Here is a 17,246-nt window from a genome sequence, read left to right as displayed (position 1 = left end):
CATATGTCAGCCGATTGCTGCAGCCCTATAAATCATTGCAGGTCTGAAGCACATACTCGTGTATACAGGGGTCATGCTTATGACAATGTAAGTGATCTACCAATTCTTCCTGACACCATTTAGTCACAATATTTTGCTGGGTAAAGAATCTTTTTAATGACTGACTTACTCAACACTCTTATTGGGCTGTCATCTGTCATCTGTGTAAAGGCTGCCTTACTCACCCACACCAAACTTGGAGTACGTTGAACTAAAAAGCAACATCTCTTTTAAAGGAACAATATTACAATTTTCCAAGAATTGAAGAAATAAAACAACTAGCCATAGAAACAAGAAAATATTTATTGAGATGTATACTATACAGCAAATACATATAAAGCAACTCAAAATATTTTTAATCAATCAACAGCTATATAACAGCAGTTCTGAGAAAAACTACGAGCTTGTAGGCTGCGCAGTCTTCTGACATAGCCGAGCAAGGAGTCCAGCCATTTGTAGAAGGGAGTTCACACCCTCTGCAACCTTCATGTGTGTATAACCAATTTCCTGAAACATACAAGTCAGTATTTTAATAATCATAAAAATATTTTTTTTATACCACCACGCCTGTCCAGGGGCTGTATGTGGTAGTCAGCTCAATACAAGACTATTTTAGGGGTTTTGTCATCCCTGTCAGAGTAATAATTTCCCCATTAATGTGGCTGGCTTGGTCTTTGAAGCATAACCTTAAGTTATGCCACCAGTTCGGGGAACAACTGACTTTTTAAGTCACATTTTACTCATTTAGGGTATCTGCACCCTGAGTAATTTTGACGGAAAGTCCGTTGCGGAATTCTCAGCTCGCGGATTGCAGCAGGCGTGCGCCTCTCCGCCCATGTCATAGACTCCATTCTATGCACGGGCAGATTCTTTCATTCGTCCAGAGAATGATCAAGTTCATTCTTTGGACTGAGGGCAGAATCTGCCAGTGCATAGGATAGAGTATGACACGGGCGGAGACGTGTGCACCTGCTCGCGGACTGCAGCGGGCGCGCACGTCTCCACCCGTGTCATAGAGCTAAGAATTCCACGATGGACTTTCCATCAAACCCTCATGATGTAGGATAAACATTAATAGCAATGTTTAAATGGCGTTCACAGTGTGGGTTAACTACAGTAACTTCATAGCATAGTCAGCTTGGACTGGAGAGTTTCAGAGAGACACACGTTCCCAACTGGAAACACCCAGTAGACAATACAGTCCAACAATTCTGGTAAGAACAAATAATGAACGGCAAAACTAAGTAATGAATCAAAATTGTTATGTCATAGGGGAATACAAGTATCTACTAAAACAGACAAGTCAAGAGAGACCACCAATCCTCTATACATGGACTAAGATGGAAAGATTCCAGTACGAAATATCTTTATATCGTTCAAATTTAGATAATCTTTCCGTGTGTGCAAGCAACGATCAAATGACAAACAATGGAGCGGTTCATAAAATCAATGTTAGTCGTACACAAAGCTTTCAGTGAATGTACAAATCATTCATATACTCTAGTATGTGAATGACCGGAACCAATGACTATTGTTCCGTGTATTATAGTGAATGATTTCACGTAGTTCGCAAAAGTGCTTGTTTGCAATCGTTTATTGTTGGCAATGAAAAATATGACTAAATTGTATAATAGACCCCAAGAGTCTGCTTACAGACTTTAACTGCTGAAATCCATTTCAGATCCATATTGTGCCATACAAAGATGTGATGCTGTATTATTGTATTACAAACTCAATGTTGTTGTTGCACACGTTAACGTGTATACATCGCCTTTTAAAATAAAAAAGGAATACCTTAATAAACTCCAGCTTAAGATACTCTGGCATCTGGAAAGTCTTACAGACTCTGAAAATGTTGCCTATAATATCTTCTGGGGAGTAGCCAAGTTTCCATAGATGTGCTACAATCTGTAAGAGAACAATACTTTGTTGTTACGGTTCTTTTACATGTGCAGATTCGTTGGCTGCAGGGGCCACAAGCAAGGTCCTGGGCTGCACAAATAGCTCAGAAGTCTGACAGCACAGATATGTATTAAAGATCGCAAGCTGCAGTGTATACTTTCATCTGCGCTGCTTGTGATCCGGAACGTCTCCTACAGTCCTGCCGCCGGCTGTATCTTCAGGATCAGTCCTCCACTGATTAGTGTCAACAGGCCGCAGGAGCGTTTATGGACGATTATTGGCCCTTTAGTATGAGAATGTACAAACAATGTGACTAGTGCAGTAAAATGCCTCAGTGTACATTCCCATATGTATTTTATCTGCTGCCTCCTATGGTCTTTCTTAATTACAGTTTGCATACTCAAATGTCACATCAAAAACAATATTCAACAAACCTTGTATGCTTCATCTATGTTTGCATTCACACAGTGCTGCAACATTTCTTTCACTAATAATGGATGTGGTTCATCACAAACCTGGAGGATGGGAAATAATAAGTAGTTGGACCATAAACTTATTATGAAAACAGCAGAAAATACAAAATCCTAAATATTCTGATAGAAGTTGAAAGTTGATTCTGTTCATGTTATAAGACCTATACCATATAGGTTCCTTTGATTTACAATGGCATCAGGTTACAATATTTTAAACATAAAATAGTGAATTGGCTATTGGTAAGTCCCAGTATTACTGAAGTGCCTGCACAGATACGTTGTCTAGTATCTCCAGTCTACACTACAGTGTGATACTACATGTCCTGTACTGCTGTGTGTCTGATATCTCCTCCCTATAGTACAGTGTGATACTACATGTCCTGTACTGCTGTGTGTCTGATATCTCCTCCCTATAGTACAGTGTGATACTACATGTCCTGTACTGCTGTGTGTCTGATATCTCCTCCCTATAGTACAGTGTGATACTACATGTCCTGTACTGCTGTGTGTCTGATATCTCCTCCCTATAGTACAGTGTGATACTACATGTCCTGTACTGTTCCTTACCTGTGCCAGGATAAGCTGCTCCTTTGGGCACCAGGTGAGAGCTGCTTCATTTTACTTTTTTGGACCCAGTATGAACTGTACAGGACCCCAAAAATGCTCCAGTCATCTACAGTAAAGAAGTTGTAAAGTAATTTACAGCTTCTGTTGCTCTGAGTGATTTATGGGAACTTGCTTTATCCATATTAGTTACTCTGCCTAGTATTTAAGCCTTTATTTTTTCTCATTTTGGGGATGATATTTTGGAGCCTTTAGAACCAATTACCAGTATTCCATAAAGATTTGGTCTCAAGATACAATATTTTCAACATAGAATGGTCGTCCTGGAACCAACTGATATTGTAACTTGAGGGACCACTGTGTGTATACATGTTGTGCATATATGCATAGATGGCGGATGTTCATGCTATATAGTTAAAGGGGTTGGCCACTTTATAGTAAAATTGCTCAGTGTGCAGTATTAGTAAGTGTACTCACTGTATATACTGACAGCAGCTCCCTGTGTACCTTATACAGCTAATATCAGACTCCCATCCTTCAGGCTGTGCTGCCCTGCTCTGTGGTGTTTTGGTCCATAAGAGTGCTTACATGGAGGAGCATGTGACCTGTGTCCACCACTGAGCCTGTATATGTCTATGAAGGACACAGTGGACAGGGCCTGGTCACATGCTCCTCCATGTCAGCCATTTTATAGACTGAAACAAAACAGAGCAGGACACCACAGCCGGGTGAAGGGGAGTCTGATTTTAGCTCTATGAGGTACACAGGGGGCTGCTGTCAGTATATACAGTGAGTACACTTACTAAATACTTTGTACTGACCTATTTTACTATAAAGTGGCCAACCCATTTAACTAGAGTGGAAGCAAAATATGTAATAGTACTAAAGCACCATTTTCTTCACATTTACTGGAAAAACTTGCCTTAAACACATTTGTACTGTTTACAACTCCAAATCCTGCATGTGTTGACTGCACGTTATTCAAGGCCTAGAAAAGTGAAAAAGGAATATTAAGTACCACAATGGACAAACTATGAATTAAAAACATGAAACTCATGGATGCGAAGCTATGCATGTCTATAGTAACTGCACAATGTATCCCACTCATTAAAAGGTTTTGTCTGTGGGACATAACATTTTACATATAGCTGGGACCACATAAAAAATTTAAATAACTGATGTCTGCCTGCCTCAGTCAGTCATAGTTGCCATTCCAACACTTTCCAGTCCCTGCGACAAGCAGTCTCAGTGAGAGCTGCCTATTATGCCAGTCACTGACAGGGGGCACCAGTGTGCCCATTAATTAGCTCAGTGGGCAGATCCTGCTAAGATAAATAGTCACAGGAAGCAGCAGGGGACAAGTGGGGACTGGAACATGTTGAATGACAACTATGACATTCAGTGAGCGAGTATGACTTATTTTTAACATGCTCCCTGCCCAGGCAACCCCTTTAACCCTTGTTCTACAATAAAACAGACAAAAAATCATTATACACTTGCCATATTATCTAACCTGCTGCTAGATTCCCTTTAACTTATATGCAGGTCATTCTTTCTAGGTGCATCCTGTTGGATTGTTTACCCTGTTCATCCTGTTAAATTGTTTATTGCATTAGAGGAGTCTATCCTACTGTTAAGGGGCTCTTAACTGGAGTTGAAGTGTGAGTACATTAAGTCTATGAACATTATTGAATACTTCTATAGGTAAAGTTAAAGCTGGAAGCCATATAGCTTTTTCCATTGGGGTGCTGGTATGTCGAGATAGGGTAAACAGAGTGTGGCTTAGCTCCCATTTACTTTAATGTAGTAACCTGGCGCCACAGCTATACAATAGATAGCCTTGTCATTTCTGTCCAAAAAACAAAAACACTTTAATAAACTCAGAACTAAGCTAGTCAGAAATATAAGGCATCCAAAAAGGTATACAAAGCCTTACATAGTACCTGTCTCATGTCTCCTTGTGCAGTAAATACAATGGCCTCAAGGCCATCATCTGTACACTGGACATTCTCTTTTTCCACCACTGTCATTAACCTGGCAAGAACCTGTGCATCAGTTAATTTTGTGTAACGGAGAACAGCACAGCGAGACTGGATTGGTTCTGGTGAGAAGTGGGGAGGAAAAAAAAATAAAAAATTATATATATATATATATATATATATATATATATATATATATATATATATAATCAGTAGCAAATTAAATAAGGTGAAGAAACTGGACACTTCCTAAAGTATATAAAACTAATTTAAAAATACCTATAATCTTATCAGAGGCATTGCAGGCCAGAGCAAAGCGTGTGGTTTTGGAATAGATCTCCATTGTTCTTCTTAAAGCTTGCTGTGCTCCATCTGTCATGCTACAGGAAAAAGAAAATATTTCAGCAAAGAAAAGAGTTGATGGGTAAGGACTGATAGAGATGAGCAAATTTACAGTAATAAGGAAGCGAAGCACTGCGTTATCACATAGGTACGTGCGTAAGCAGAACAGCAATTGTGAACGGAACAGACCAATCCGTTTGAATGGCCCCGTTCAAACGTCTGTGTGCAGCAGAATCACTATTCTCTAATGAATAGGTCTGTACATTGCGGACAACTATGCATGCACTTCTGCAGTGCTCTCTGTATTTAATATATCCTGTTACTATTGTGTTAGGTGTTATTACTCATAGAATAGGGCATAACTAGCCGATCAATTGGGTTTCAACTGCTGTCCTATAGCCATGAAATTGAGTAGTGGCCAAGCATGTCCAGTCACCACCTCTAGTTAAAACTAGAGATGAGCCCAACTCAAGTCCAAATCACTCAGCTTTTGAAGAGCAGTGGCTGAAGTTGAACGCAGCCCTAAGGGGTCCTGAAAAACATTGATACTTGAAGTGGAGTTATAATGTCTTTTAAAGAGACCACCATACAGATTTAAACAGTTAAACCAAAAGGGTATGACGTTCTATATGTATGAGGTATTCTTGGAGAACATCTCCATACTTGTTTGTTGGATGGAGATGATACAGCAGTGAAGGGACCCTGTGCCTCCGCACTAAGGGTCTCTGTGCACTGGGGTCGGATGTGTGTATGCTCCTCATCACAATTTGGTCATGAAAATATAAAATAAGCTGTGTACTGCCAAAAAAACATTCCTACAGAAAAAAAAAAGGACGGACAAGCACCTGTCAGCCTCATCCAGGATGATAATTTTATGCCGACCTTTTGGAAGCGTGACCTTTTGCTGTGCGAACATTTTAATTTTGTTCCTCACCACATCAATACCTCTAAAGAAAATAAAAAGGGAAAGGAATCATGATTAGCATACACTCCAGACAGTGTCTTCTTCAAAACATCTGATATTGTTAGGTATTTAAAGGGGTATGTAGAGCAGGACTTCTTTAAAAGGGACTGCAAATTTTTTTTTTTTTTATATACTATTTACAGAAACCCAAAAAGCGCACGCCCGCCACAGTCCACAAGCGAGTGCGATCTGCAGAATGCACGATGGGTTTTCCACTGCCATTCTGTAGTGCGCACATACCCTTAATATGACTAAAAAGATGCTACATTAAATAAAGGACATGGAGATTGTTTCACTCTAATTGTCAGCTTCCGTTCAATGTTCACCATCATATTTTATACAACAGATTAATCTTTAAAGTGGTACTGTAGTTTTTTTTTCTATTTAAAATATTTAGGCTGAAGCTGATGGAAAATAGAAAAAAAAAACCCAACCCAGCACATACATTCACCTTCCTCGTACTAATACTGCTGCTGTTCTCACAGAACCCGATCCAAATGCAAAGCACATTTTTACAAGAGGAGCTGCACACTGGGCATCACTATAAGAATGGCAGCCCTTGCTTTACACCAGCCTAAGCATATTTATTTAAAAAAAAAAGTAAAAGGGACATCTCAGAAGGTATGTGAATTGTGAATGTCTTGAACTTACCGATCATTTGAGGCATTGAGCTCTAGAACAGCATCTTTAAGTGCCGAACCCAAAAGCGCCCGAGCTAAACAAAGAATACTCGTTGTTTTACCAGTTCCTGGAGGGCCCTACATAAGGAAAAAAGATTAATTTAGCAACAGGAAATGTGCATGACTCTAAATAGGGAATGAAACCACAGATACTTACAGCAATAATGATATTTGGAACATTTCCCTCTCTTGCGAACACCTAGCAAATAAGAAAAAAGAAAGGTTTTGCAAAAGTTCTCTAACAGTAGGTCAAAGACAGCAAGGTTCTTGTGTTACAGATCCATTTTTTAAGAGGACCTGTTCCAAGTCCCTAAGTTCTCACCTGTCAGCCCCAAGACCTGACAGATGAGAACAGTTTTGTGATGTTCTATGCAACCCAGCATGGAGCTGAGAAAGAGCTATTAAACGGCTTTGTCAGGAGGAGAGAAATGCAGTGGCTATTAGTTACACTCTTCGTGATCTCTTCTGACCTCTGAAGTGTAGGTAGTAGCTTGAGGGTATGTGCCACTCAAGCTGGTCCCATAGGCTTCATTCTATGGTTTACTAGATTCCACCATCCCTCTGAAGAATGAGCGGATTCATTCTTCGAGCGGAATCTGGCAAACCATAGAATGAGGCCTATGGGACCAGCAGAGATAAGAACGGCCGCTAGCTGCGGATTCTGCGGCGTGTGATCCGCCAGGATTCCATAGTGTGCACATACCCTAACAGTCAGGAAGAAAGACGGTGAATGAGAATGGAAGCTGCTTTGTTGCCTGCCCCCTGACTGGATAGCAGCCATGATGAACACTATTTAAATTTTTGTGCTTGATGCAGCATGTTCTCCTCAGCTGTCAGGTACTCTGGCTGGAATGGGGCTTCAAAGATCTGACGGGTTCTCTTAAAATAGTAGGGAACTTCAGGACGTTACAGGCCATCTATCAGTTTGGGTTCACTGATGTTTCTGTCAAATACAGTATAATAAAATGCTTCAAACTGCGTCAAAATTCACATGCACTTTAAGGGTAGCTTTACACGTACCGGATATACAAGCAAGCAGCGATATGCTGGTAGCGGCAGGGGGTTAAAGGGGCCAGGTTACATACTCGCAGAGCAATGAAAGTTTCGCTGCGGGTATGTAACCCCATTACCAGGATTCACAGCAGATTTCTCTGCAAACTTGCAGTGTGAAATCCGCTGCAAATCCGGTTTGTGTGACGCTACCCTAAAAGGGATTTTTTAAGGCATTAGCATCTACATCCAGCTATGTTACAGAACCAAGCACAAACATCTCCACTATAAGAAATGCATGGCTGTCTTTTTCCAAGGACAGCACCACACATGTCCAGAGATTTTGAGCGATTACAGCTCAACCACATATACTTAAACAGAGCTGAGCTACTACAGACTACCTACTGAAATGTAAAAAAGAAAGCATCATGTTCTTGTATTTCTGTACAACCCCTTAGCAGAAAGATGCTTAACTCAAGGCCAGCCAAGACAAAAAAACCTCCACAGCTTAAACAGAGCAGGTGCAAAACCAGAGAAAAACACATAGAAACCACAAGTGTTTGCTTCATGAGTGTCAGCAAACTTCCAATGTGCAAAGTAGCAATAAAAATAAATTTAATCTCCACAACGTGTTTCGGCTCAACACATGAGAGAGCGCTTGAGAAAGGCTCTAACACAAACTAAGAAACTAAGATAAAAAAGGTTACCTCAAGCCGGCTGACTGTTTCTTCATTGCCAACAATTTCATTCAGTTTTAGTGGTCTGTATTTTTCAACCCTGGGTAAAGGAAACATCAGTATATGTCACTTTTGTGCAATACTGTAATATTTAGTATTTGGTATAACCAGATGTCTGTCATAATAACAGAGACAAAGCAGTGTAGAAGAGACTATTCTCAGCATCTCAACCAGGTACTCTCTCAAAAAAAAAAGAAAAAGTTGGGTGTGGAGGCATCTATGTATGTTATACAACAGAGGCAGGTCCTAGAGGCTGTTCTTCAAATCCAACTCTCACCCACACTGTGTACATTGAGATGACACTGAGACACCCTGCCCCATCTGTTAATTATGTGTACACCACAATGTGGCAACATTTATACTCCCAACACCATGAAACTGTACCATAATGAACAGAGTCTAGGCTTCTGTCACACATTAGTAACACTACTTCTCTCCAGGATGTTTTTGTCCATCTTCAGCAAAATTACATCCATATACAGTTAGATATCAATAACATCATTTGTACCTTTGTTACTGTTTCTTCACAAAAGAAAAAATCTTTATCAAGGATATAAATAGTGTCAAGGAGGAGGGGTCTATGGTCCCAGGGCACTAGTATCGCTATGCCTCATTGAGCTGTATGCCTGCATAATCAGGTAGAACACGGTGCATACAGAACAGGAAGGCTTAGCAGTGCTAGGGTCCAGGGAACAATAGGCCCAAGCACTATTCACAGCCTGGATAAAGGTATTTTCTGAGAATAAAAACAGACCTAGGTAACAAAGTCATGTCCATAATGCTGTCACTGATAACTAGCCGTCTCCTGATCTGTCCCATTAGTACCCGCAGCTGTGACTGGCTGCTCTGGGCAACAAAGGACATTTCTATTGTAAGCGAAATCCACTGCGGATCCCTTGCCTTTCATTTTCAATGAGAATACATAGTATGTAATTGACAGCCCCCTAAGGGTGCCTTCACACGTACCAGATCCGCATCGGATTTCACGCTGTGAGTTTGCAGCAAAATCGGCTGCGGATCCGGGTATATGAATTTCTATGGGGTCACAGACCCGCAGCTGAATTTTCACTCTGCTGCGGATATGTTACCCGGCCCCTTTAACCCCCGGCCCAGAGCATACATTACCTGCGCTGCAGCTGTGTTTGGCTCCAGTCTCTCCTCGCTCACCAGCCGTGCACTGATTGGCTGATGAGGAACGAGGGTTCCCTGTACCACTGTATACAGCTCCTGCAGCAGCCACGACACGTACCGGCCACAGCAGGAGCTGTATAACCAAAAAAAAGCACTTTAATCCCCTGGGTACATGACAGGCAGCGGCAGGGAAGTAGGCATTTGCAGTCATTTTGAATATATGCAGATATGATGGATTTCTCCATATACATCAGTGACAGGAGGAGGATATCTAATTTCCTACTGAAGTAAATGGGAGCCTGATTTTCATACCCTAAGGATGACCTGATCATCACATAAGATGTTATGGCCACCTATGTACTACAGCTGGGGTGACAGGTCAGCATGACGTTATGAAGCTGCCCATGGAGGAGAGAAAGATGGCGACACTTGTCCCTAGGAAGCCAGAACTCCCATAAACAACATGTAAATGTGCCCGGGCTGCGGCCATAGTGACAGCCGACAGTAGCCCGCACTCACCAGGGCAGCTCGTATGTCCCGGCCGGCCCCTTACCACCAGACACCGGCTGCTGCGCCCCCTTGTTCCCCTGCTCCCCGGAGTGCGCGTCCTCCATCTCCACTTCCATCTTTATTTCCCGCCACTCGCTGTCATGTGACGTCATCAGAGCGCGACCCCTACACTGAGTCTGCGCACTTGGCGGTGTCAGCGAAAATGCAGCGCGCTTGCTTTTATCAGCAGTGAGACATTACAAGGTGTTGTAGCTTAGGAAATCTGCGAAGAATATACGAAGAAGTCTCGTATTTCATAGTGCCGCATTGTGTATCACGCGTTGTAACCTATAACTGTGTAACGTACTGTAAGTGGACGCTCGGTGCTCTAGCGCGCCCTCTAGCTGCCATTCCTCAACACAACATGGATGTGAGGCAGGATGCAGCAAGAGTTGTCGATGGAGAGAACAGAACAACTATACTGTACTACTAAATAACACACACACACACACACACACACACACACACACACACACACACACACACACACACACACACACACACACACACACACACACACACACACACACACACACACACACACACACACACACACACACACACACACACACACACACACACACACACACACACACACTTTCTCTTGTATGGAGGGCCATGCAAGAAGAAAGTTCCTTAGACATCATCAGGCTTTGGACCAGGGCTATACTGCCACTTCCTGTAGCTACTGGTTGTATTGAGTGACAGCTGCAGCCTACAAGATTGCTCTTACATGCAGCGCTAGCAGCTGAACCACGGTTATGGTACTTTTATGCAGAGCAATAATTCGCCCGATCACACGATTAACGATTTTGAATGAACGATGTGTTTTTCATAACAATCAGCGTTTAGACGGAACGATATATTGTACACATAGCTTAACCTCTAGACAACCTAGGACGTACCGTACGTGCTCGAAGTCTGTGCCCAGACAACCCTGGACGTACCGGTACGTCCTGAGCTATGAAGCGCGCTCCGGAGCGGATTGCACCTCACCATTAATGACTCGCTGCAGCGATCGCGCTGCAGCGTGACATTAACTCCTTAGACGGCCGCGGCGTTTAAGTATAAGTGACAGGGGGAGTCCCCTGCCACTTACCGATCGGGACCCCCGCAGTGTGACTGCGGGGGTCCCGATCGGTAAAACGGACCGCCGAAGGTCTCTCACCTTACTCTGTGCGGTCCGATCGGTGCTCTGGTCACTGAGCCTGCACAGGCAGGCTCAATGAGCAGATCGCCGATAACACTGATCAATGCTTTGCCTATTGGCATAGCAATGATCACTGTAGAAAATGAAACTAATGTATGTACAAGTCCCCCAAAAGGACCTAAAATGTACAAAAAAAAAGTTAAAATCACTAACACACTACCCCAAAGCCCCTCCCCCAATAAAAGTTTTAATCACCCCCCTTCCCATTATATAAATAAAACATATAAAAATAAATAAATAAACATATAATATATAATATAGCAGTAAAGTGCAGTCGGCACTGTCAGCAATGCTAGCAATAAAGGACGTATAATGAAGGACCCAACCTGGTGTGCTTGTACTTGTGGTGCTCCCAGACTAAAGAGTAAGAGTAAGCAATGTAACAACGGGAGAAGAGAGAGACTGGGGCACTCACCGATGTTCCAAGCAAAAGTCTTTAATCCGATAGACAAAAGTCCATGGTGGAGGGAGGACAGATGGAATGCCGGGCGCCTATACCCCGGAACGACGTTTCACGCCCACTCGGCGCTTCTTCCTGCCGGGAAGGTAACATATAATATACTGTAGCGCGCGTAATTGTCCGATCTATTAAAATATAACAAGCGTCATTGCGAACGGTGAACGGCGTAGACGAAAAGAGGAAAAAGTGATCAAAACGTCCGATCTTCACAAATATGGTAATAATAAAAACTAGAGATAATAGCGGAAAAAATACACCCCATACAGCCCCGTAGGTGAAAAAATAAAACTGTTATAAGCGTCACAATAGCGTTATTAATAATTAATTGCCAAAAAAAGGGATTTCATTAAAAAATATATACAACATTAGAGAATCTGTGTAAACCTGCATATGGTTGTGTTCGGGCTGACCTATAGAATAGTAGTATCACGTGGCTTTTACCATATAGTGCATTACGTAGACACAGGAACCCCCCAAACGTTACCATATTGCATTCTTTTTTACGATTTCACCTATTTATATCTTCATAAATAATATATTTGGAATTCCATCATACATGTTATGGTAAAATGAAAGACGCCATTACAAAGTACAACTATTCCTGTAACAAACAAGCACTTACATGGCTTGTAGATAGAAAACTGAAAGTGCTAGAGCTCTTAGAAGGGGAGGAGGGAAAAACGAAAACACTAAGATCAAAATTTGCGCCGTCCACTGGGTCATTTTGGGCCTGGTCCTCAAAGGGTTAAATCAGTGTTTACACGGAACGATCTGCGAATTTTTTGCGAACGACCAACGATGATTTGAGAACTTGTTAAAAGATCAAAATGAACGCTTTCTCGCTTGTCGCTTGATCGTTCGCTGTGTTTACACGGAATGATTATCGCTCAAATGCGATCGTTATTGTGCAAATTCGGACGATAATCGTTCCGTGTAAAATCACCATTAGTCGCTTTTTTCCAGAGACAACATGACTCTTGTCTCCAGGTCAGGTGTGGTTTGCAATTAAAGGGGAACTACCAGCAAGTTAGACAAAACTAACCAGCCCCCTATAGCATCGGAGATGATGATGAGGAAAGTGTCTTACCTTCCTCCTCAGTGCTGGTCCCACACTGTTAGTCGGGGTAAACTCAGCTCTGGAGTACCGTTAGGTGCGGTGCCACATTATCCGGCCCACCCCTTCTAATGATAATTAATGGAGGGGACAGGCTGGATGATGTGGGAGTGCACCGGAGCAGAGTTTACCCCAAGTATCAGCACATGAGCTGTGCCGAGGTGGAAGGTAAGACACATACCTTCCTCTTCAGTGTCCTCGGCGCTATAGGGGGCTATCAGCAGGTTAGATTAGTCTAACCTGCTCATAGTTCCCCTTTAAGCTCCATTCACTTCAATGGAACTGACTTACAAAACCCCACCCAAACTGGAGACAAGAGTGGTGCTGTCTCTGGAAGAAAGTAGCAATGTTTATCTAATGCTGGAAAAAATTTATTGATAACTGCAGAGTGCACCTGGACTTGTCACTGCTTAAAGTGACTGTACCACCAGGCCCAGGCTGAAGCACTGGAGGCGGCCGACCCACCCTTAGTGGGAAGAAACTCCAGCCTCTCCATGAGGTGACTCCATTAGAATCAATAGAACCCTATCATAGAGGGGCTAGGGTTTCCTCCCACTAAGGGTGGGTCGGCCCATCTCCAGTGCTTCAGCCTGGGCCTGGTGGTACAGTCACTTTAAAGGGAATCTAACCTGCTAATAGACCCCTATTGTGCACAGCGCACTGAGGATAGTATGTGTCTTACTTTCTTCCTCTGTGCAGTTTCTGTGTAGTTAGTAGAACCAATCCAGCCGGCTCGCTCCAATGATGTTCACTAGAAGGGGCCAGTCAGGGGCAGATCATTGCTCTGGGGGCAGTAGTCAAATCCCCCAATGCCCCTACCTGCCATAGTAGCCTATGGATATAACTATTAACTATTATATTAACTATGGATATAACTATTAACTACATAGAAAATTACTTGTATCTAATTTTCTGTTTAGATTTGTCTGCATCAGCAGATTGTGAATCAATTTCCCCTGCAGTTTTACAAATAAACAGACAATGGGGGAGATTTAGGAAAGGGTGTAAATATACACCTGGTGTAAACTGCCCACAGCAACCAATCACAGCTCAGCTTTTATTCTTCCAGAGCTGAAAGCTGAGCTGTGATTGGTTGCTGTGGGCAGTTTAAACCAGGTGTATAGTTACACCCTTTCATAAATCTCCCACTATAAGTATAAAAGATAAGCAATTAGCAAGACAGTCCCTATAAAGGAGAGATTCTGCAGGTGGTGACCACAAACCATTTCTCTGTTCTCATCCTTTTAGGCTGTTGTTTTGGTCACTTTTGCTCTCACCCCTAGAGGTAGCATGAAGCAATGTCTGCAAGTCACAGAAGTTGCTCAGGTAGTGCAGCTCATCCAGGATTAGCTGTGTCTAAAGCATGGAGACATGGAGGGGGCCATAGGAGGACAACAACCCAGCAGCAGGAGCAGACTACCATCTGCTTAACCCCTTATATACTGCAGTGTGTAAGTGTCTCTTACATCACTTACATGAAGCATCACACAAAAAAGGCTTAAAAAACAGAAAACAATGAGATCTCTGCTTCACTGCTCTGATAACCACTGACCTCTGGTTAAGGTCAGGGGTTATTTGTGCAGGAGCAGTGAAGCAGAGAGCGCCTTGTCTTCTGCTTTTTAACCCTTTTTTGTGTTATAGCATGTAAGTGAACTTTAGGACACTTACACACTGCAGTACATAAGGGATTAAGAAGATGGTAGTCTGCTCCTGCACCTATTTATTCAACCATAAGGGCTTCTAATGGGCCCTTATAGTTAAATACAGTGGACTCACAAAGCAAGCAGCCATTGGCTCTCTGCTCTGCCAGTCACTCATGGGGCTGCAGTCCGGATTCTGCCTCTGGCTACATCACCGAGCCTATATATGGGGAGGCATTTCTTTGAAGGGCCGCACAGCCCTCCATTAACTAGTTAGGGCTCTTTTACACAGAAAGATTATCTGACAGATTATCTGCCAAAGATTTGAAGCCAAAACCAGGAACAGACTATAAAGAAAGATCAGGTCATACATTATTACATATATATATATATATATATATATATATATATATATATATATATATACACAGTGGTACCTTGGTTTAAGAGTAACTTGGATTGAGAGCATTTTGCAAGAGGAGCTTGCAGTTTTTCAAAATTGTGACTTGGTTTAAGAGCATTGCTTTGGTTTAGGAGCTCCATGTACTGGGTGGGAAGGGGAGTGGGGGAGGGGGATGGTCTGCATAGCGGGGTCTACAGCACTGTACTCTGACCCAGGAAGTCTCCCTCACCTTCCAAATCATGGCAGATCTACTTCAGGCTGGGGCTTGCATCAGGGGACAGGACTGTGGAGGTAATCTCTCCATAGCTGAAACTCCTCTCTCTCTGGACATATACCCTGTTCATTCCTTCATGCTCCCTGCAGTGTCTGTCAGCCATTGTATTTCCCATTGTCTCAATTCCTACTATAATGTGCCTGCATTCACACTCAGCTATACACATTGCTGCTATAATCTGCCTGCACTTACACTCAGCTATACACACTGCTGCTATAATCTGCCTGCACTTACACTCAGCTATACACACTGCTGCTATAATCTGCCTGCACTTACACTCAGCTATACACACTGCGGCTTTTTTTTTTTTTTTCAGTTTTATGCCCTTACTATACATTATACACTACATGCTGATTGCTATACTATACAGTAACTTATAATATGGCATCCAGCTTGTTTGTTTCATTTTTTTTACCTGTTATTCAGAATTAAAAAAAAATCACTATTTTTGGGGTGTGGAATCATTTGCATTTCAATGATTTGTTATGGGAAAACAATGGAGACACTGTGAAAAATGTTCAGCATGACTGGTTTGGCCTTGAGTTAGTAATGGTATGGGGAGGGATTTCTTTGAAGGGCCGCACAGCCCTCCATTAACTAGTTAGGGCCCTTTTACACAGAAAGATTATCTGACAGATTATCTGCCAAAAATTTGAAGCCAAAACCAGGAACAGACTATAAACAGAGATCAGGTCATACATGAAAGCCTGAGATTTCTCCTCTTTTCAAGTCCTGGCTTTGGCTTCAGATCTTTGGCAGATGATCTGTCAGATAATCTTTCTGTGTAAAAGGGCCCTTAGAGGTAGCCTGACTGCCATTAGGTACCAGAAGGAGATCCTCAGACCCATTCTGAGACCATGCAGATACATGCAAGTGTAGTGGGCCTTGGGTTTCTTCTGATGCATGACAATGCCAGGCCTTATGTGGCTGAAGTGTGTCAGCTAGAGGTGAGCGAACCTCGAGCATGCTCGAGTCGATCCGAACCCGAACTTTCGGCATTTGATTAGCGGTGGCTGCTGAAGTTGGATAAAGCCCTAAGGCTATGTGGAAAACATGGATATAGTCATTGGCTGTATCCATGTTTTCCAGACAACCTTAGGGCTTTATTCAAGTTCAGCAGCCCCCACTAATCAAATGCCGATCGTTCAGGTTCGGATCGACCCGAACCCGAACCCGGTTCGCTCATCTCTAGTGTCAGAAGTTCCTGCATGATGAAGGCATTGATGCTATAGAGTGGCCTGCCTGTTCTTTAGACCTAAATCCAATCCAGGATATCTGGGACATTATGTCTCATTCCATCCAACAATGCCACATTTCACCACAAGAGTTGACAGATGTCCAGGAGTTAACTGATGCTTAGGGATACCTTCACAGTACCGCAGATCTGGGAGGAGATCCCTCAGGAGAACATCCCCCGCCTTATCAGCAGCATGGCCAGGCCTTGTAGGGAGGTCATACAGGCATGTGGAGGCCACACACACCACCGAGCCTCATTTCCTTGTCTTGAGGCATTTCCACCGAAGTTGGATCAACCTGTAATTTGATTTTCCTCAAGTGACCTCTTCCTTTCTGGGGCAGGCGTCAGACCAGGGGCGTAGCTAGGGGTTCAGCCTAGGGGGGACGAGTGAGTCTGAGTGGGCCCCCAACCTATTATGTTACCCATAGGGAACCTCAGTAGACCCCAAACAAATAGAGGTGTAAGTAAAGTGCAGACACATCCAGTGACTCACAGGTGACGTCTTCTCTGATGAGAGTGGGTCAGGTTTCCTTTTCTTTTTCATTGTGAAGACTCTTC

The 17,246-nt window shown here is 42.8% G+C and overlaps 1 protein-coding gene across 1 annotated transcript; it reads right to left on the bottom strand.

Moving 5' to 3' along the window:
* Window positions 1-324: 324 nt before the first annotated feature.
* On the bottom strand, window positions 325-10,531 carry RFC2 (replication factor C subunit 2). Its single transcript, XM_069971163.1, has 11 exons — window positions 10,321-10,531; window positions 8,641-8,710; window positions 7,101-7,142; window positions 6,915-7,021; window positions 6,145-6,246; window positions 5,237-5,337; window positions 4,922-5,079; window positions 3,901-3,966; window positions 2,376-2,456; window positions 1,834-1,947; window positions 325-546 (listed from the first exon to the last, which is right to left on the bottom strand). Exons 1-11 carry the CDS (start codon window positions 10,461-10,463, stop codon window positions 436-438), a joined length of 1,095 nt encoding a protein of 364 aa, XP_069827264.1. The 5' UTR covers window positions 10,464-10,531; the 3' UTR covers window positions 325-435.
* Window positions 10,532-17,246: the final 6,715 nt, after the last annotated feature.

The sequence above is a fragment of the Dendropsophus ebraccatus genome, chromosome 5, assembly GCF_027789765.1.
Source record: "Dendropsophus ebraccatus isolate aDenEbr1 chromosome 5, aDenEbr1.pat, whole genome shotgun sequence".
In the NCBI taxonomy this organism is placed as follows: domain Eukaryota; kingdom Metazoa; phylum Chordata; class Amphibia; order Anura; family Hylidae; genus Dendropsophus; species Dendropsophus ebraccatus.
This window is presented reverse-complemented; position numbering and strand designations above follow the sequence as displayed.